The sequence below is a fragment of the Arctopsyche grandis genome, chromosome 7, assembly GCF_051622035.1.
Source record: "Arctopsyche grandis isolate Sample6627 chromosome 7, ASM5162203v2, whole genome shotgun sequence".
Classification (NCBI taxonomy): domain Eukaryota; kingdom Metazoa; phylum Arthropoda; class Insecta; order Trichoptera; family Hydropsychidae; genus Arctopsyche; species Arctopsyche grandis.
The window spans coordinates 9,256,360-9,279,539 of NC_135361.1; the positions used below are offsets into that span (position 1 = coordinate 9,256,360).

The window sequence follows — 23,180 nt, forward strand, 5'->3', positions numbered from 1 at the left end:
AAATAATATTTTAATAAAATATGATATAATATACATACTATGCAATCATAACTACTATAAACCCTCCATTAATTGAAATAATGTAATACATATCTATAATATAACAACATATACTATGAAAATTGTTATATCTTCATCAAAATTTTATCCACAACAGTAAATATAATTATTGAATAATTAATTTTACAAATAAATACAATTGTTTGTTGTTTTTCATGTGAAATATTAGATCTTCAAATTTTATCAAAGATGGTTGTATGTAAAATGGACATTTTTAAAACTTTGCTTAGCTTTTGTAAATAAATCTTCATATACAAAAGAAAATATTGTGAAACTTTCTTATAATCAAAATTTAAAAAAGCAGTGAAGCATCTCACGTTAATTACTAAAAATATGTACTGACAAAATTAAAAGATTTATATATAATATGTAACTCTGCTTCCTTAAGATATGCATACATATATGCAATTCAACTAAGATATTTCTATGTATTTACCGCATCTGGTTCTTTACTCTTGATCATTACTGTTTCTCATTACAATCTTTAATCCTATAAAATAAAGTGTCAACTTTTTATATCATTGGCTTGTAAATTGTGGTATGGATTTTTGCACTGTTAGTTTAACTTATTTTATGATTATTATAAGTGTATACTATTTAAAGGTATTCATTATTCAGTATCAATTTAAAAACATGTAAATATAAGAATATTAAAATTATGTTGCAAGCATTTTAAAAGTTTATTAATTTTACCTACTCATACATACATATATACATTGACAAACTCATAAACATTGACAGACAATTCAACTGCTTCCTTCACAACTTTGATTTATCACTCAATGTATAATAGGATGATAAATTGGGCTTGTGAACTTAAGATCAAGAATGGTAATATTAAACGCATTCACTGGTGTTTGCCGGAGCGTGCCCAAAAGTAAAAATAATCGCTTTAGACGATTATTTTAAATTTAACTTATTTAAAAAATTGTAACACTACGTCTTCCTCACCGTCCCTTCATTTGGCAGCAATGCCAAAGGTTAGGTTGGCATCCTGCTACCCCCACTCCCCGGACGTAGTTTCCGGGCGTGCAAGCACAGAAGTGCTCTCTTGCCATAAGACTCTCTTCGGAGACGGTCGAGTCCAGATTTCTCATCCCAGATCCCTCTCTTCTTACCGGACCTTCACCTGAGGCAGTCGCGAGATCACATCTCCTGCCCGAGCCTTCAACCACGTGCGGTCGAGCCAGTATCTGTACAGTTCCTGGAGCTCCCGCCCTCTATATACGCCGCTGTTTACGGAACAGCCAGAAGCCGTATACGTAGAGGAAGTACAGCTGGCTGCGATTCGACGAGAAACAAAGAACCAAATAACGGTTCGGTGATTACTAGTCAAATGTGAACTGGTCACAGGACAACCGGTCGCTCTAGATCAGTCACACGTGATCACCCGTCACACTAAAACTGGTCAAACCCTAAAACTGGTCACGAAAAAACTGATTGACCGATTTTAGGGTGTGACCAGTTTTCTCGTGACCAGTTTTAGTGTGACTGGTTCACATATGACTAGTAGTCCGTTTACCTAAATAACGACACATTCTAGATCAATCCACGGTTTCCCTCTAGAACGTGTTCCTGGAGGACACCTGTACGCTACCTGCACGTTCCAACGTGGGAGCCGTTTCTGCGGGTAAAGGTGTTCGTCACAATATATTATTATTAATCATGTATCAAAGTCACAAAAAGCACTTAATAGTGTCATAGGTTTGGTTAATTGGTTAATTGTCAAATTCAAATGATCAAAAAAATGTATGGTTATATTCTATTTATGAATAAAAATTTACTCTTCATTAATTTTTGATAAATATTAAATTGAAAAATAAATTTCTTATTTTATTGGGATTAATCAATATCATAAAATTCGCATGTTTTTTGCATCTCTAGGACAGAGGCTAATAGATAATCCTATTAACTTTTTCTGGTGAAAATATAAGTGACGTTAATGGACATAAAATTCGCTGCTATTGCCGTTTAGTTTTAACAGTCGTTTCGATGACGTTTTGGTTGTTGTTGACATTTGAGATTCTGTCGTTAAACTGAATTAGTTTACACCTTAGAAATAATATAATACCGTATAATATAATATCTGCTATTACTGAGTAAGATTTAACTTTAAATAAACTTTATTACTATAGTTTGAATATATTTAAAGTTTTTTTCAAACATCTACTTTAAATAAATTCACAAGATTATCATTATGATAGGCATGTTTATATGTAACAATAATTATATAGTTGATGACCGAATTTACTATAAAAATTCCCAGTACAGTGATACTCAATATTATATTGTTCATACATCGAAACAACATAACCTAAAATTCCGATTTGTTCCACTACAACTATTACATGTTTTGTTTATATGTTCCAGATGTCACTCAATTATAATGTTTAGCTATTGCCTAAACGATATAAGGCAAGCCTCTGAACTAATCGATATCGGAAAATTCCCTGAAAATCATAACGGTACAAACATATTACAACCATATTCATATATAAATGACAAAGACGCTCGAAAATCAGATATCTTGCAACTGATGGATTCGGATATTGACGACAGTTATTTGACAAAATTAATGAAACATTGCCAGTAAGTATTCTTATATATTTAGATTTTTATAAATGTACATATAATCATCGCATGGGTTAAAAGCATATTAAGCTATTAATTAAAAAAAAATTAAAAGAAATATGTCGGTTCTGTGTTTGATCCACGCGCGCGATTTTGCTTCAGATGCTACATTTTACGGATAATACAACTGAAGATCGTTTAGCGAAAGTGCGAAATACTATCGACGAACTCAATGATAATTATAAAAAATATTACGATCCCGAAGAATATGTCTGTGTCGACGATAGCATGATTCCTTTTCTCTTTTCGTCAATATATAAAATCGAAGCGATACAGATATGGCCTGAAAAATTTTAAATTATGCACAGGTTCTGGCTATACATATGGATTACAAGTTTATTGTGGAAAAAATGTCCGTATAACGGGATCAGTGCCCACGCATGTGGTTATGACACTTTCCCAACCAATTTTGCGATAATTGGTGCACATGTATAGATCTCGCAAACAAACGTTTGGCTGAGGAAACCCATTTAGTAGGCACACTTAGAATAAATCGGCAGGGATTGCCGAAAGAAGTGACCAAGCAGAAGCTAAATCGTAGTGAGATTGATGCCAAGCAGAATAGAAAAGGTGTATCAATTTTAAAGTGGAGAGATACATGGGATGTCACGATGCTCTCCACAAAACACACAATTGATTATGTCACAGTGGGAAATAGAAGAGGGAATATGGTGGAGAAACCTCAAATGATACAAGAATACAACGGGCAAAAGCATCGGTTGATTTATCAGATCAGATCAGATGACGGCTTATTGCACCCCGTTGCGAAAAACGGTGAGATGGTATCGGACATTAGAAATCGAGCTCCTTCTAAAACATCAGTGGTAAATGCTCGTGTGATGTATAAAGATGTCACAGAAAAAAAATAACCATTGTGGAGTTTTGGAAGCAGCTTGCTCTGTATCTAACGAGCTGCAAAGAAATAAATGATCCATCAACAACAACACAAATGGCAAGACGATCACGCCATGAGCTTTTGAAAAAAGAGGGCAAAGCACGAAAGGTTCGCCGTTATTGTATCAGGTGTTATAAATCAAACTCCAAATTTGGAAGAAAATACGCAAGAAATCTATCGAAACAAGTTGTGACATACTGTGGCGGATGTGATGATCAGCTACATTATTGTTTACCCTGTTTCAACACAGAACATAGGCAATAGGCATGCTTACATACATATATTTTTTCATTTCATTGTGTAAATATGAAAAAATACACATTTTTTCTCGAGCAGTTTGTTTTTTTTTTGTTATTTGTTATGTAAAATAATCTACTTACTCCATTTGAATTAATATTTGATATCATTTTAATCCTTCATACACATTAAATATATATTTCATCGATCTCCGTCACGAGCCCGAATGTGAAACGCCCGAATACGCAAATATCGGATGGCAAAGATCGAAAATCGAAAGATCTTAAGTCGAAAGATCAAAAAAAAGGGTGCATGGTAAACGGTACATATTCACGTACATACTCACTTAATTTGCGCGAGCAGGATACAACAGGAACAAGAGGAACAGGCTTTTCCTCCCGTATTAATGTGCGCGCGCAGAATGGCGCGTTGACACTTGCGCTGTGTTGGTCACCGGTAACCGTCATGGCGCTAAACGTGTTAAATATATTTAATTGTTACATGGAAAAAAAATGCTAAAAACTACCGACCTACCTACATATGTATAAACAATCTAAAACCCCAATAGAAAATTTAATTTATTAAATAAATTTTAAGTAGATGGCGCTAAATGCTCAGAGACTTGTTGACTTATTTTTCGCTCCGCATCACATGTCCGAAGTACTCCAATTTACGCCTTTTCACACTTTTGAGCACTTCGACATGTTTTCCCATCAGGGCAAGCACCTCAGCATTGGTACGACGCGCCATCCATGAGATTCTCAGCATCCTTCTGTATGTCCACATCTCAAATGCCTCTAGTTTCTTACATGTGGCATCCGTCAGGGTCCATGCTTCTGTTCTATACAGAAGGATGCTGAAAACGTAGCATCGTAGAAGTCTCGGTCGGAGTGCTATACTGAAATCACGTGTGGTTAGGACTTTTTTCAATTTCAAGAATGTAGCTCTTGCTTGCTCCACTCTAACGCGAATTTCCTTTCCACTTTCACACGTTTCACCCAGATAGCACCCAAGATATCTAAAACCATCCACTCTCTCCACCACGCTGTTATTGATTTGCAAATGAAAGCTGACCGTATTGTGCGCCGACTTGCTGAATATCATGCATTTGGTCTTTTTTGTATTCAGCTTCAACCCCACCCTAGAGCTATGCACAACAACTGCGTCCAGTGTTGCCTGTAAGTCATTGAAGTTCGTGGTCAGTAGTACTGTATCATCCGCGTACCGAATGTTATTAATTACTGTGCCATTTATTGTAATTCCGAAATCTACCTCTTCCAAGGCTTCAGCAATAATATTTTCTGAATATAAATTAAGCAGTAGCGGTGATAGCACACATCCTTGCCGAACTCCATTATTCTTACGCTATCTGTTGTATCACGTTCGACGCGTACTACGGCCGTCTGATTCCAGTAGAGATTACCAATTAGCCGAATATCTCTTTTGTCTAACCCTATCTGCGATAGTTTTTTATTGCTATGGTATTATATTCGTATGTTTTGTTGGCAGTGTTTTGTATGTAGTAAGGCGAGCGTTATCGCACTCAGACACACACACACAGAATTACACTATTATACATATATATGATATTTTTTCAATTTTTGTCAGCGATGATTCTGGAAATCCAGGAATTCAACAGAATCTCTTAACATCTATGGAAACTTGGACAAATCCGGTTCACACTACTAACAAGTTTAAATATGTACTTGAAAAGGTATCTTCGCGAGCTTTGAAATTCAAAACTATTCAAAAACTTCAAGAGAGAATACAAAAGGACGAAAAGTATCAATATAAGATTTACATCAAGTGCATGCATGATATAATTCCGAAAGATGAAGTAATTATTATTTTATTTTAACATTCAAATATTATACATACAATCAATGCTTAAATAATACATACACATTTTGATTTCAGTTTACCGTACCGGAAACGCCTCCTGATCTCATACCTGGTAGAGAAGTCCTCATTCGCATCAGAGTATATTGTCATGAAAACGCAGTTCGTACACGTTTAAGATTTCATTTCAAAATATCAATTTTAAATATACATACGTATATTTATCATTTTACTATATTGTCTACAGCAAACGAGGAAAACTCTAAAATTTAGTCACGATTTAATTGTACTGGGATCTCACACTTTAGACGTATTGAAAGATAAAATAATTTGTCCAAACGATCTTGTCTCGTTATGTGACATGAGCGAAAATCCAGATCTCGAAAATTATACATTTACTAAAGTAAATATAATGAAAACTACAATCAAACTTTATCTATACACATGTACATATATAATTTGAATACATCACATTGCAGGATATATTCAAATCGGGATTTTTATTCATTGAAGACACATTCTATAACGATACCAGAGACCCTTCAAACATTGATTACAGTGAGAATATCATCAAATGGGCAGCTGATAAAAAGCCATTTCCCAATTTTAAAAAAGCCACCATGGAAAATACGACTTTCAACGATTTAAAAATACACTTGGGCTATCCTCAAGTAAGTCTTATCTCGATCTCCAATCGTCACTGAGTTGAATTGAAATTTAATTATTTTTATTTTCGTCTCTAGTTATACCAACATCAGGGTGATTGCGATCACATATTCACTTTCTCCGATGTTGAACTCCTTCAGCCGTCGGATATATGCTACTCTTCGAGGTATCCATATTACAGAGCGTTGACTGAAACGAAAGGTCGCAACTGTAACATGTGCGGATTGTTTTTAGCGAAATGGTACGTTAAAAACAACGATCGAATGCCTTTCAACCCATCATATTTTTGCGACTCTTGCTTCCGACAGTACAATTATGACGATGGTAAAAAAATTGGTAACTTTCAAGCGTACCCATATTTTGACAAAGGTCTTGCCTTGTGAAGATGTGAGTACATATGCATTAGATTTGCAGACTGATATTATTTATTAAGATTGTATTCTTTTATATACTGAAAATAAATTCTCAATGTGGCAAATTGTTTTTTATTAGATTTTCACCAAGGTGGGAAGAATCAAATTGTCATTTTTTGTTTTGACAAATAATACATTTTGTATGTAAAAAATGTTCGAGTGCCGATTGTTTAAAAACTGTAAACGATTCATTGCATTCTGAAAAATAAGCAGCATAGTATGATATTGTAATGAGAAGAGAATAAACGAGGCGCATGAATAAGAAGAGCTTTGAAAATAACAGATTCAAGAAATTAAAATGACAATAGGTGGAACATGTGCATAGAAGATTGGATGTAAGATGAACGAGGGAGATACTCCAACGATCGCCAAGATAATATAGAAGGGAACAAAGTAGGTTACAACAAAGTAGGTTGATGAAGTACGAGAAACGTGTGGATGAATGAATATAGCCCAGATTATGGAAGAATGTAATCTTATTGTTAATGCCTTGTCCGCATCCGGACGTCGGCGACCACCTCGTCGATTATTTGAAGATATCCGCATCGGTCTTCAGCGGCTCGGAACAACTCTTCGGCGCTCATATCGGTCCACATGCGCATGTTTCGAAGCCAAGATAACTTTTTCCTTCTATTTTCCCCATGGTTATCAAACGGAGAAATTCGTATTTTGGACGCCGTATCATGTGTCCGAGGTACTCCATCTTTCTCCGCTTGATGTCAGAAACAAGTTCCCTGCCTCTCCCCATCATGCCGAGGACAGCTTCATTTGATATCTTTTTGGTCCACGGAATCTTCAGCATACGCCTATAGACCCACATCTCAAAAGCTTCGATGCGGTTGATCATCTTGATCATCTGAGTCCACGTCTCACATCTGTGTAGTAATACTGTCCAGACGTAGGTCTTCGCGAATCTCAACAGCGTATGAAGATTGAGATGCTTGTTTTTAAGCGCCACCTTTATTTTTACAAATGCTGTTCTAGCCATCTCGATGCGGATTCTGTAATAAGAGATCTTTATTCGACGAAGAATGGTATGTGATAAAGTCACTGATGCTCCAAAATTGTCATAAAACATTTCATTTCCATGTTAATTCTTTGAAAGCTGACCAACACCGATCGACGCTTTGCCAAGTCCATGGGCCTGCGTTGTATTTTGAGCATGTAAAAATTAAACAAGAATTCTACCCGCTAAGCGTTTCCAGGTAGCATTGAAAAAAAAATGCACTGAACATGGGTTGTGTAATCTGTGTCATTCATTTGTCAACGTTTATAAAGACTGGTTTACACCGGAATTTCTGAATTTATAACCATAGCAAAATTTCCCAGTGGAAATCCTTAACTGCTGAGTATTTTAGATTGTGGCTTGGCATTTAGATCGTGAGCATTACATTTTAACAACAATGAAGAAGATGGTACTTGTTTTGGAAAAATACATTCATCAACAGACTTCTTATGTTTATTTTATATTGTTGCAAGATATATTAAAGAGTCTAAACACACCTTTACAATACTCGAAATCCTCGGCGGTAGTTATCTAGGGTTTGTTTGGATTAGCTTTAATTTTTATACGCGCTTTCTATTGGATGCCTAAATAATTCAAGTTGGGAATGTTGGCGAAATTTTCAGCGTGGCGGGCTTTCAACAGAAAAGACGACAGCACTTAAAGGGTTAATGATACAGATAATTTAGGTATTGAATAATCAAAACTATCGAGAGTGCAGTTTTTCAAAAAAGGACCTGGATTAGTAATATTTTTGTAGTGATGATATATTGTCTGTTATATATTGTATATGTTACAGTCGAAGTGTACTTTTAGTTGTAATATATTCCAACAGGCGTATTGAGTAATTCATATTCGAATACAATTCAACTAGCAAATTATAACTCTATTATAATGAGCGCCACAGCGAAATGTTATATTAATAGTAGTGGCTTTAGGCGTCATATTGTTGTCAAGTGACGATTATCCACAGAAAATCCTAAATAATTTTAGCATCAGTCGTATTTGCTGCTTGGTGCTCGACGTATGTCCGATAAAAACTTTTCTGTTTGTTTATATTACTCGCAAGATGGGCAAGCATCGGTAAAAATTGCACAATGCATTTAAAAACACACAATAAACAACATGGGATACATTTTTATAAGTAAATTGATCCAATTGTATTCCGTGCGTTGTAGCGTATTTATAGAGACGTACCGCGTAATATTGACAACAATTATTTATTCGTAAGGGCCCTTCTATTATTATTACATTTCTCTGGTGCGCCAGTTGTAATATAACAATTGAGTTTTTGACAGCTCTGATGTTTTTACGAATGCTTTAGAAGTTAATAATGCGTTAATATTTGCTAGGTATTACGAATAAAGCTAATGTGTACCATATTCCGATAAGTCTAAGAATGTGTTCAAAACAAAAATGTGACTTCCAACTCAATTTACTACTCGAGTGACATTTTTACGTAAACCTAACCTCTCCATCTAACCTGTTACCAACTTATAGTTGAACTGTATTTTCAGTTGTAACAGATTTTGACCAGTTGGAATGTAATTAACAATTTGAATCAACTTACGTGGATTAGACGGAATACATTCCAACTAGTCAAAATATATTTCAACTGGAAATACAATTCAATTATAACGGTATTTGGTACCAGGTTAGATGGAATATATTCCAAGCAGTCAAAATATTTTACAACTGGAAGATACACTTTAACTGTAACATATGTATGTACTATGTGCATATCTATGTATATATAAAAATGAATGTCTGTGTGTGTGTGTGTCTCGAATAGGCTCCTAAACCACTGAACCGATTACGATGGAACTTTCAGGATTTGTTGTATGCATGTCCGGGAAGATTACTTTGAAAAAAAAACGGGATTAAACGGGAATGAGTCTCATTGCAACGCTATAATTTCAAATGTTTTCGCGTCGCGATCAAGATGTTCGCTGCCTGCATTTTACCGACGAATGGGAACGGGAACGGGAACGGAAACGAGAATGAAAACGGGAATTGCATGCGTTATTGTGGCATTGCAACGCATGCCGGGTTGGATCTTTTTCGCATATATGTCCTGCATTTTGATTTAGTTTAAAACGTTTGACCAAATGGGAAGGTCTCGCCATTATTCGTAACAATTATGATTACATACGTTTCTTCCGCATATCGTACACGTTTCACCTTGGCGCGAATTGTACGTGGGTGGTTATCGTTTTGAATTTCGCATTTTTTGAATTGTAACAATTGTGTAATTTCAACCATAATATCATAAACGCTGAAATATTCTAATTGCACTAGACGCTTCACTTTCACGGTACAATTTGATATTACATTAGAAAGTCACTTGACATATGCCGTTTGAAATTATTGAATTTTCTTTTGGATTTATGAACGAATTCGCTCCCCAATTGAAGGATAAAAATTGCAATGATGTTAATGAAAAAATTGCTACACGTTGTTTGTACTCGCATGCAGTTGGAGTCGTTAAATCATCGTCGACGTCGATGAAGGATGTTGAGGAGGTTGAATTCTTATCCTTAGAAACAATAAGCGTAAATAATTTCAAATGACCGCTAACGACCACTATAAAAAGACTCGCAAGTGCATGAATGATGGTATCAAACTTGGAACAATTGCACAAATCTAATGCATAATTAGCGCCCCTACAAATCAACACTGACCCAATAATGGCAAAGGCTAATGGATGTTTTCTTCGCTTAAATATAATAAAATGTACATGCTCTAATATTGTATAGAGCAAAAAAGAAGACCACATCGTAGTTCGAAGAATCATAATTCAATTCGACTATTATTTACATCGTCAATTCGTCAATGTCGACTGGATATAGTGTGTTTTGAAACTCTGATACGTTTCTTGAGGGGCGTTGACTTGTTAATCTGAAAAACTAGTTTATTTTAATGGTACAACTAAGTTTGCATGGATTGAATCATTCATCGTCGCCCACCAATGACTAAGCTTCAGGAAAAAATATAATACCGGTGGATTTTATATTTTTGAGCGTAGGAAGTTTCAATGCTACCAGATAAGAACATTTAATAACACTGATGGTCATCATAAAACGTCATTCATAGTGTGCTTTTACAATTGGCTAGGTTTTGCTAATAAAGATGTGAGCACATTGTAAATATTTTTATATTTCTATCATAGAATTGATGATCCAGAGGTGGAGAGATGCTACCTTTTTAGATTATGGATTTCATACATAGGTAGATTTTGTATAATAGAACTAATGCCACACAATTTCTCCCATTGAGTGTGTCCAATGATTGAATGAAAAAAAAAATTCATCGCAGATTATGCGACCGTTTTGGACTACCAATTGTTGGCTTGCGTGAGATTGTCGATTTATTTGCATATTGGGTCCGAACCGTGTCCACGCACCGTGGCTTCTCTGTGGCCGTTCATGGGTGAAAAGCGTTGTCAATGGCGAATTTGGGTCATCATTGACGGCTGATGCTTTTGCTTTTGACGACACTTCCGCGAAACAAATGGAAGAGAAAAAGTTTGGGCGATCGCGCGTGAAAACATCCATACCATTGAGACCCACCCATGGTCCATCCAGTCATGCGATTCTGGAACTTGTAGTCGCGATTATTTCGATGTGGTTGGGATATTCAGGTATACATATATCAATAATGACAGATATGAAACATTAATACACATATTGAAAGAATCAGGACAACTATAGAATGGTATTAATATGCAGATTGGTATGGATCAGTATTTGGAATATCAATGTGTACATACAATACAAGCTGTGAGCTCTATGCTAAATTCAAATATCTGGAAATTTGAATACTTCCATTAATCAAGGTGACATTCATCTGAAATGTGGGTTTGAAGTAAAATTCTGAGCATTATATGGAGAATTGTTGTACAACGACAAACTTTGCATTTTTTGATTGATGTGTTTTCTGCGGTAATCGGACTATTCGTCACATCACAAAAACAATTTTTCCCATGAAAATCGCGAATACACAATATTTGGCACTCAAGTTCTCGTTAGTATGATAGTGTTGCGTAGGGGTGGTTGGAGGATCCAAGTAAAAGGCCAACAGTCGTTTTCACAGAATTTATTGATGATTAAGGAGATACACGCACTGGCAGTACTCAGTCCAGAATGACATGATATCGCCTAAGTATCGCCTTATAAGGGATAGATCTCTCAGGACATCTTCGACGTCTAATTTGTTTACCTATTGTTATGGTCACGTACGGATATGTCTTCCCACGACATTCGCTCCCACGGTACAGGTCAATTCTAAGAAAGGAACAATACCAGCCAACTCGGTCGCCATTGTTTAGCCTACATGCACTTTGCCTGTCGCTAATCCTTAAAACCACTTACACCGGTCACACGGTCTCTCAGGACGCTACCCGGCCTAATCCGATCGCAATTACTCGGCGGCTCTTTTTAGTATACGTAACAATAGTTATCGTTAGTATGATTGACTTTTCGGCTGCCAGATGTTCCGTTATAGAGATTTTAGTGACTTTGTGACGAGTACTTTGTGACCAGTAATCTCCGAACCGTTTTCTCCAAATCCTTAGCCATTTTTTTCATTAAATTTATATAAAAGTTGATGGAAAATATGAGGGACGAGGAAGAAGTGTTAGATTAACAAAGTAAGCTGTTTGTGATAATCATTGTATTGTAATATGTAGCATGGAATTATGGGGGTAAGACGAGTGAGACGACTGTGTTGGCAATGCACAACTATTTATTTCGGCAGCTGGGGAGGAAGTGAATGCTTACCGACTAAGCACTGGCCAACCGATGGTTTTACGCCAGACCTCGAGGTTGCCACAAAATGGTAGAAGATTTTTCTAAAGTACACACGTGAATAAGCTCACCCAGAAGCCTCAGGATCCTCAGCCATGATAAGAGAAGAAAGTAATAATAAAGAAGAAAGTCGAATTCGGATACTTTGGAAGGATTTATTCTACAATTTTGCCATAATGACATTACAAAGGATATAATAATAGGAAAACAGCACAAAATAAACATAAATATAAGCAAATACAATAATTTCAAATTTAACTATCCCTCAACCAGATCAGTATATTTTATATTAAACAAATCCAAGTTAACAGAAATCTGGTTGAGGATATTGATGCCCCTTGCAACAGGGGACGAAACCATTAAGTTGGACAACAAAGTGAGGAATCTAATGTATCCAGGGCCGTGCCTAGGAGTTCGGCCGCCTTTAATTGTATCAGCATTTGTAGAAATCATATTCATAAAAAAAAATCAAGTGCATATGATAAGTGCAAAATTCTTACCTTGTGATAAGTAAGGTGTGAGAAATATAGTGTTGAAAATTTTAATCACAACAAAAATTAACCAGAAAACCAAAACGTCTGAACAGGAGAAATACATCTGGATACATCCCTGTATCCATACAGAAATATGTACATCCCTGAAGAAATACATCTGGCAATCGCAAAGATAAAATACCTAGCTCTATGCGGACCGAAGCTATACCTGCTATCCCGTTATTTCCCCGAATCATAGTACAAGTTGTAACTTGCAACAGCAATCCACAAGTATACAACAAGACAACCTAAATGATTTTTAAAAAGTACGATGTCCTGTTTCGTATTTCTTAAATAATATAATTCTTTCGGCTACTTTTATATTTCGGCCGCCTGTGTGCGTTGCACACATTTGTACATATGGCATGCGCGGCCCTGAATTGGCTGGGAATATTAAAGAAGAAGAATATGAAAATTTGCTCACCAAACCAACCAGTAACTTACCTACTACTATGTAAGTACCTACTCCTCCAAAAAGAAGACAAAGATATACACACAATGAGTTTGTTTTATAAAAATGAAAAAACTGGGGTCATGTAATAAGGATAAACAGAATCCAGTCATTAAGGAAAGTACTAGATAGTAGAAAAGATGGTCACAAATCAAATTTGGCAAACCAATTGAAACAAAAGAAAGTGCTCAACCTCGTTGAGTAGATTTTGGATCATAGCAAATAGCTTCTCAAATTTGAGTCCCGATCAGTGAAAAGGTGTGGTGGGAATGCCTATAGAGAAGATTAACAAACACTTAATTCCACACATACACGCATAAATATGCAATTGAACCAATGCATACTTGCTATGATATTAGGTCAATTCTATAATATTCATAATCAACATAGTTTCGCGGAACAATGACCAATTACTTTTGGATATGCCACGGTTTATCGTGCGTAACTCTTGCACATGTCATAAAAGCAACATCGAAAGGGAAAAAAGTCATCTTGCAGATCTATAGGCGGGTATCAGTTATTAAGTTGTTAATGAAATATGATGTGCTTTTATGGCCATTGTAGGTTTAACACCACGGTCATAACATAACTCCACAATATGCCAGTGATTACCAATCGTGCCTTTTCTATGTACATACATACGTCTAAATTCAATTGCGTGTCAAACGTAACTGGTTTTAATTGCTGTTGATATAGGTGGATTGAGTCGTTAAAGAATAAACCGATTCTAATGAGTAATACTACTAAATATAAACGACATCATACATAGTTCATGACATTAGGGCTATGTACATTCGTATGTATGCATCTACCCACGTTCCTAAGTTAGAACACCAGGGAGTCTTCCTTTGAAAAGTGTGATTATGAATAAGATAAACAAAGATAATAAGTCACACGCGCTTCATTGATTAATAATTAATTAAAAATAATTGCTGTTAGAATAGCACTGCATCAAGACTCAATGATATGCAGTTTATTTTGATTTTATGGTGTACTCTGTTGTATAATTTTTATGTGTTGAGTTAATGCAATAGCTTGTAAAGTTAATGATACATGGTGGATTCTTAGTATGCATCCTTTTAGTAAATTCTCTGTTACATTGATTGTTTGTGTCATTATCTTGACTTTTGGATTTAATTACATCCAAAATCATTGACCAATTAATTGCGACTTATTTTGTGTCAGTAACGGCTGATTAAAACTAAATTTTCAAAGATATAATCAGTTATAAGCATTCTGAATGAAATTTTAGAAATTCCAACATTTCTTAGTTCAACTTCCATTCTCACTTTATTTAATTTGTGAATCATTTTTTTTTTCTCATTGTGCAGCTTTAATTTCAGTTCCTACTCTGGTTACGACTTCAGTTCCCACTTTGATTTCTAATTTATAGTCTTCTACCCCGAAATATAAACCAAAAACTTCGATTTTATTTCCAACCTACATATCTCTCACTTTGATCCTATTCCAGATCTCATTCATCTCATTCAGCTACGACACTCGCCCATTGTCTTTTCAATCTCTTCACTCTCTCCACTATATCCATTACCCTTATCATTTTTATTTCAATCGAACATGTACACTCGCCTTTACAGATCGCTCCAAAGCGACGAGTGTACCAATACAGATATGCAATGAGATACACGATTAATACAATCAATACGAGCATTTATACAATGCGAATTCATAAAAACATCATCCACACTCCACAGTGTGGATGATGTTTTTATGCGAAATCGGCGAAACTCAAGACGCTGAATAATTTGAGATTTGAAAAATAAATAGGAAAGGAGATGCCAATTTATAGGAATCGCTATAATAAAAATCAGAAAAGTTGGCAAACTCTGTTAGGAAATAATCGACCTGAAGTCTGGCCAGCAGCTACTAGTGGGAATCGAACCATGACCACTCTGCTCGAAAGCATAATATGCTAACTACTAGTCCACGTTACTTCTTACCCGCGAATTTCGCTTCCTTTTTATGTTATGCCGAACATACAGCGTTTCATACTTGTTTGATTTAATTTGTCTTTGTGTAGAATTTGGGCGTTCAATGTCCAAGTTTCACATCCATACGTTATCACTGGCTTGATTGAAGTTCTTTTTCTTCAGGCTAAGTGGATTTTTTCAAATTTAAAAATGGCGCCCAAATGCACTATTCCCAACCTACCAATTTTGAATGCTACTTTTCTAGCCTGTCTCTTACTATAAAAGTCCAAACCTATTTTGACTCTCGTGGAGAAAACACACTGAGTGGTATACGACGTCACGTTTCCTAAGCTTCCCGCTGTGACCGTAAACAATAGGTGTTCCCCAAACCGAATTCAGATGTATTTGCACGTGCAGAATGCATATGTTTTGGAAGTTGCACGTGTATGCATATCCATATGCAACCGACAAGTATCTCCTACATTTCTTCAAATATGGGAATACCCTTATCGATCATTGAATTCAAGCAAGGATAAAATATCAACGAAAACACTCCAGGGGGGATTTTTGGGACTGTGCTATGTACATACATATGTATATGGGGTAGGGGTGCTGCGTTTTTCGTATGTTTTAAAGTATCTAAAAAAAAACAAGTACCACGTACCACTCGGTGTGTTTTCGCCCTTACTCCAATCTACAAATGGAGCTCCCAATCTATTTTGTATTCCGCTCCTACTCTAGCTCAGATCCTGATTTCTAGTACTTATTTTGAACTTATTATTAGTATTCGGCGGTGGATTGTGTTTTTTTCAGGAAAGGAGGCATTTTCCAGGAAATATGGCAAACTACAAAGCTAGAGAGCAAAAAAAAAAAGGTTGACCATAAAAATGAACAATGGTGCCCTATGCTTATTACTAGAGGTAGGACCGGAAGCATGCTTTTTGCGTTTTGGGTCTATTTTCCAGGAAACAGGGCAAACTACGAAGCTAGAGAGCATAAAAAAAAGTTTCATCATGAAAATGAACAACGCACGACGAACAATGAATAATGAACGACGCAAAGTTGGTCCGCTCTTTATTTATTATTTTATTAACCGTATCCAACTCAAAATTGACTAACCCAAAAACTATAATTTTCAAGAAAATTTTTGATTGATTTACATATATTGAGCACTTTTCCTTGGCTACATTTAAATTAAGCCATAATTTTTGATTCGGATTAACCAAATCCACCCAAAATAAACCGACTCAATCATTTTCTATATGTAGAATGTCTGCTGTTTTCTACATTCATCTTTATTTATTTTACATAGATATTTATTTATTTATTTATTTAATAGTTTTGGACCATTGTGGCATTACAGGAAGAACCTAATGCGCCACAATGGCCTACAATTGAAAAATATATAAAAACATGATATAAAAACAAGTAAACTGTAAATAAAGGAAAAAAGCAAAAGCAGAAAACATGGTAAAATAAAATAATAAAAAAAAAGTATGAAAAGGAAAATAATACTTCATTCAGAGAGGAAAAAAAAATAACAAAAGTGTAAAAATCAAAAATAAAATCCATAAATCCCATTCTTTGTTTACACTGAACAAAATTAAAATAGTATATAAAAATGTACAAAGGAGAAAGAAAAAGTAAAATAAAATAAAACAAAATATGAATAAAAAATAAAATCACAGCGAGGCCCAAATCGAAGAGAGTAGATTAAGATTCCACTCAACAGGTAGATATATACCAGGAGGGCCTAACAGGTAGACCCCAATGCGCCTTCCTAGACAATTAATTACAAACATTGCAGCATTTTTATTACATACATAAATCGCAATATTTTGACAGGCTGAAGAACACGAAATTAACAATTAATTAATCCATAGAGACATCTATGGATTTAGACTTGTACATAATTTTTTACATATTGTACATAAATCAAATTAGCTTGATCGCTAAAATTATATTTTTTATTTTATTTTATTAATTGAAAAATCAACAGACAGGATGTACATAGATATGTATAAAAAAACAAATAGTAAATAAATAATATATGTTACATCCGAGTCCAATAATAGATTTTTACAAAAATGAAAAAGATAAATATGAGGAAAACAAATTAAAAAGTAAAGAATAAAGGGATGACAAAATATGTAGAACATTGCATAATTAAACTATAGTATTAAAATATTTGGAAAAGGTTATAAAATAGAATATAAGAAGAAATTGAAATTTACAAATATAAAACAAATGAAAAAGGTAAATACAAAATAAACAAATGAAAAGGAAAAGAATGAAAGCTATAATATGATTAAATAGCACATTACATAACTAAACTAAAGTATAAAAATATTGGAAATATTGGAAAAATAGAATAGGAGAAGAAATGAATCAATCGGTCAAGATTCTCTTGATGTTAGACCTGAATTGATGTAGGGAAATACCAAATAGATCAACCTCATTCAGCTCTCCGTTAAACATACGATAAACGCGCTGCAGATAAGAATATTTTTGGGAATTAGTATTGAAAGGATCTAGTGAAATATATATATATATATATATATATATATATATATATATATATATATATATATATATATATATATATATATATATATATATAAATAAATAAAATAAATTCAGATATTTGTGACATAGCGGGTAGGATGGATTTTGCAAATTTGATAGAGGAACCGTTTCAACAATGAAATCAGATAAATTGGCAAACTGTGATAAGAAACGATCGACTTGGAGTCACAAATATCCAAGTCTGACCAGCAGTATTAAAGATTGGCACGGGATCGAACCCGGCAATCTCTCAGCGCTAAACATAAACGCAACCACCGAGTCATACTGTTGGCCATTTATGGAACAGTGTGTTTAATTATTGGACAAGTATGTTTTAAAATCATCCTTTGTCTGCGGATCCTGATTTGACCTCACATGCCGCTAGTATAAGATTAGTACAGGCAGAAGCTGCTATCAAGACAGAGTTCAGTTTGTAGCGAAGCGCCGAGTCAGTCGCCTGCCGAGCGCTGACCGGACGGTCGCGTTTTGGACCCTCGGTAAGGAGACTTCCCAATCAAACTACAACACTATTTTTCATTCATTTACTTTTCAAACACACACTAGAATCATCGAGCATAAATAAAAACACGAAAAAAATACACTCCCATAAAAAAATCGGCACGAAACGCGCAACCAACCAAAGCTCGCTGGAAAAATGTGAAAAGCTCGGCGAAAAGTGTCGATTCTTAAATTCGACATTTTATTTTTGGTTTACTAGTATGTAAACATAGCGGAATTGACATTGCCATTGCCTAAACAATAAGCAGCGACACCCACAAGTATCATTCCAATTGGACATGTATTTGGTTATCTCGTTCGATGCTATACAATTTCTTTCGCGACTTATTTGTATTTAAATTCTTTTTTATAAGAATATTTATACGTCTCGTTCATTATATAGTATGTATATAGTCGAGTGTGTTTATGTACGATTTGAATTTAAATTGCGAATTCTGCGTATGGAGTTTGCGCTAAATGTCAATTGAAAGTTGCGTACGTTTAATTGAGAAGGATCATTAATTAATCCGGATGACTTGTTTTAATCAACACACTTGACCCGTCTGTTGTGTGTTATTTACGAAAATTAACACGTTCCAAGGATACGCATTCGTTCATTGAAAAGTTTTTGTTTTGCCGCCGTGTCTTTCTACGGTTATTGTGCGCGCCTATCATCACTCAAGCCAGATGCTTTCAAATTGTGCGCAATAAGTTATATAATTGATTGATCGATCTGTGGCTTTTCCCAGTGGTGTGTGAATCTCGGTCTTGGCATTTGTGTTGTCGGGGGTGGTTTCTTTGGTATTTTTTATCGGCTTTGGAGTCGAATGTGGTAGTTTGAAATTGTCGGGTCATGGTTTTGTTACACCTGAACTTCTTCCCGATCGGTTCAGGCCTTCGTCGGTCACGACCGATCCCGCCCAGAAACCATTTATCAAAAAGTCCCACCATTGTCCATTGGTTTCAGAGTGTTCACGTCGTCGAAGTCGTCTTCGTCGTCGTGTCGAATAAACTATTCCATCGATTTTGCATAAGGTATTCTATAAATATAGATAGTGTATGTGTGTGCGTGTGTGTATGGTTGTTTTAACGATTTTTATTTGTTTAAATTATTGTTTTGAAAACACTTTGACCCAGTATAGTGTTAATAGGTCGCACGGCTCGTTGAATTATCTTGTTGCTTATCGAAGTGTCGCGGGGGTGGTCACTGGTACTTTGTCACTCGACCGGATTTCCGGATTTGATCATAGTGGTGATTCTGCACGAGCGCGAATGATTTTAGCGTTGGTTTCATCTTTTTATTCAGCTTGCCAAAAAAATAATGAATTTTGAGTGCGACGTATCTGCCATATCGGCATTCTTTTAAAAATTAACTAAACTGCTTCGCAAGTGTCGTAAGGCAGTGCCTCTCAACGTTTTTTGGCTGTAGTTCGTTTTTTGATTTGAATTCGGGTCTATCTCAATTTGTTTATGGATATTTTAAATTTATTTTATTTGTAATAACATGTCGTCACTAGTGAGTCACCAATCACTACTTTTAATTGCAATTGCTAGCGCAAATTTAATTAATTCTAATTATTATGACCCGATTTAAATTTATTAATTTTAAATATTAAATTTAATTTAAAAAAATTAAACATTTTATTTATAAAATTTATAAATTTAAATTCATGTATTAAAATTAAAATTTAAACTAGAAATAATTGGATTCTGAATAGACTGGATATTTTAGTTAAGCGTTCCTCAATCTGTTTTGGGTCTGTAGTCTCATTTTCAGTTAATTCATTTTTTCGCCCCCTCCACCTTTCCACATGGGCGGGTCACGTAGTTAGAAGGACGAAATAAGTGCTCAAATGGTACCCGAGAGAATGTAAAAGGGTGCAAGCAAGATATGAATCAAATCAGAAAAATGTGTGGAATGAAATGAATGAGGCTGTTAATGATGATGATAATGATATACGTTCTTATATAATACAATATTCTTTTTTAAAAACAAAATATGCAATAAATTTTAAGTTGATTTAAGCAAACTTCTATGCCTCTATTGTCAATATCAAGACGGTTAAAAACTTTTGAGAGGAGATTATTAACTCGGCTGAATCCAGATTCAATGAGATAAGATGTGGGAAATGCAATCGTCTTTTCAGAACTGTATTTAGTATAGATATATTTATTATTTTATCCTGACTGTGGCTCTCCTAGAGTTTACTATTCCTCCCCAAAAATTATTTTTTTCTTGTGCCTGTGTTCTAAAGTTCTGAGGCTCTAATGGAGCTACGTGGTTGAGAAACGCTGCTCTAGTTATTTGTTTATATATCTTAATTTGTCAACTTTCAATGTGACTTTTGCTTTTTCCACATCATCAAGTAGTAGTAATGATTAAGTATGAATAATTAAGCTAAATTTAATCTGGCAGTGTTTTTTTGATTTTGGCTACAATACACTGTATGTCATAATTTATAATATAATACGTTTGTATTAAATTCTTGAAACAATTTGTTTGGTATACCAAATGTGCTACCATACGTTATGGGGAGAGTTGAAAACCACTGTCATAAAGTATCATGTTTAATTGTGATGGCACATTTGTTTTCGGGAACTCTCTAGCACTTCCTTCTCTCGAAGCAGATAGTGGATTCATTTATCTTAAAATATTGTTTCTCAATGTTTCTTCTAACAAACTTCAAATAAATAACCAAACGAAGGTCGTTTAGTATACAAAATATTTGTAATATGATACGACATTATTATCAAGCCCTAATCACACTCGCGTATTCGGGATGATGCGGCGCTCGATCCTTATATGGGATAATCGTGAATGTGGCCACGAATTTTCCTCGAGATCAGCCGATCGATCGGGATCGACCTCGTGGGATTATCGAAAGATACCGTGGAGCTTTCGACGATAAGTAATTTGAAGGAAAATTGCCGCCATTCGTCGCTTTCGGCATGGGCGTGCGCGAGATCGGTCCGACTAATACGGCGAAATTGGGGGCTATAAAATGTATATAATAAAGTAATAACCCCTCGTAATAGGTTGTCGAAACCGTAAACGGACAAACGTTGGCCAAAATTCATCTTTACAGCCTCGCATTAAGGCGTTCTGGTACATAGTTTGTAATACGAGCGTTGCTTGAGTCTAAATAGTTTGTCTACTAGTTCGCGCATTGAATTCTAATGAAGTCATAAGTAAATATTATACCCGTTAACAGTACAAACTTAGAACTTAATCATTGGTGCTTTTATTCGCTCGAAGTGAATTACATACATATATCTATGCATATATTATATGAACAACTCCAGTTTGCGAACGCAAATAATAAACATGGAACTAGAGCTATCCATATGTGTGAATAATAACGGGGCTTAATGCAAAATGCTTCCTTTGTGATGTGAAAATAAATTCCATTTGCTGTTGGAATTATTTATTTGAGTAGCTTTAAAAGATTGTATTCGTTCTTAAATTTGAGCCATTTAATGTCCTGTCTTTTGGAAAAGTTTTTCTACCAATTAAAAAAAGGAAATAATGTATGTTGATTTGATATAACCATATGTTTCGAGCAGTCGTCGATAAGATAAGGATGGGATTTATAGTAAGCAACGTTCTTGGAGGACATGGCACTTGAAATTCATACATACATACATAGAAGATGTTTCTAATAGTCATTTTAATATGTACTTATAGTATTGCTTGTTAATATAAAATTTTTCTTGCATACAATTGAGTATCTCACGTTCAATTCTTTCTAATCATTTTTATTTAAATTATTTATATTACAAAACGAAGTAGAACATATTTTTAGTATTCATTGCTGAAAGAATAGCTCTCCAATAAAGTTACACTCTTTCATGCTCTGAAATATATACCTTTGTCTATCTGACTTCTTACTTTTACATCGATACAACGCACTTCTAGTTTCCTTTCTTCTATATTATGCATCTTAGGTTAGCATTCGAGTGTAGCCCGTTTAATATTTTAGCTAAATGTCTTTGTCCTTAACTTTTTAAATATCTTCGTTCGATCGCTATGTCTACCATACGTATCGTCATACATAGACTATGTTTCTCTTCTCTAATATGCATTCCAATATGTACTTATAGTATTTCTTGTTAATATAAAATTTTTCTTGCATACCATTGAGTATCAATTTTTTCAATCATTTTTATTTAAATTATCCATATTATTGCAAAACGAAGTAGATCAACATATTTTTACTATTCATTACTGAAAGAATACCTCTCTAATAAGTTTACACTCTTTCATTCTCTGAAATATGTACCTTTATCTAGTAGCTGACTTCTTACTTTTACATCGACACAACGCACTTCTAGCCCAATTTCCCTTCTTCTACATATGTATGTTATGTATCTTAGATAACATCCGAGTGTCTCCCGTCTAATATTTTAGCTAAATGTCTTTCTCCTCACATTTTTTTAAATATCTTCGTTCGATCTCTATCTCTATTACCATACGTATCGTCATACTTCTCACCCACGTATTTTGGTTTCTGTATCGTTATACCAAGCACTCTATACCTTTAAATTGTACACAATTCAGAACCCAAGTATCATTGACAGACTGCATTGATCCAAAATTTCTTTTTCGTGCACTTTTAACTTCGGAACATATGATTACAATAAACATGAAACCATTTA

General features: G+C 34.8%; 2 protein-coding genes across 2 annotated transcripts in view; both read left to right on the plus strand.

Moving 5' to 3' along the window:
• Positions 1 to 2,023: 2,023 nt before the first annotated feature.
• Pbp49 (proximal sequence element A Pbp49) lies at positions 2,024 to 6,804 on the plus strand. Its single transcript, XM_077435055.1, has 7 exons — positions 2,024 to 2,159; positions 2,431 to 2,649; positions 5,432 to 5,660; positions 5,741 to 5,824; positions 5,910 to 6,065; positions 6,142 to 6,333; positions 6,406 to 6,804. The coding sequence occupies exons 2-7, from the start codon at positions 2,447 to 2,449 to the stop codon at positions 6,709 to 6,711; spliced, it is 1,170 nt and encodes a 389-aa protein (XP_077291181.1). The 5' UTR covers positions 2,024 to 2,159; positions 2,431 to 2,446; the 3' UTR covers positions 6,712 to 6,804.
• An 11,616-nt stretch (positions 6,805 to 18,420) lies between these two features.
• The window catches only part of LOC143914050 (fibrillin-3-like), a 67,687-nt gene continuing 62,927 nt past the window's right edge, over positions 18,421 to 23,180 (plus strand). Inside the window, exon 1 of the mRNA XM_077434140.1 lies at positions 18,421 to 18,523. The gene's annotated coding sequence lies outside the window, so the exon portion shown is untranslated. The remainder of the gene's footprint in view (positions 18,524 to 23,180) is intronic.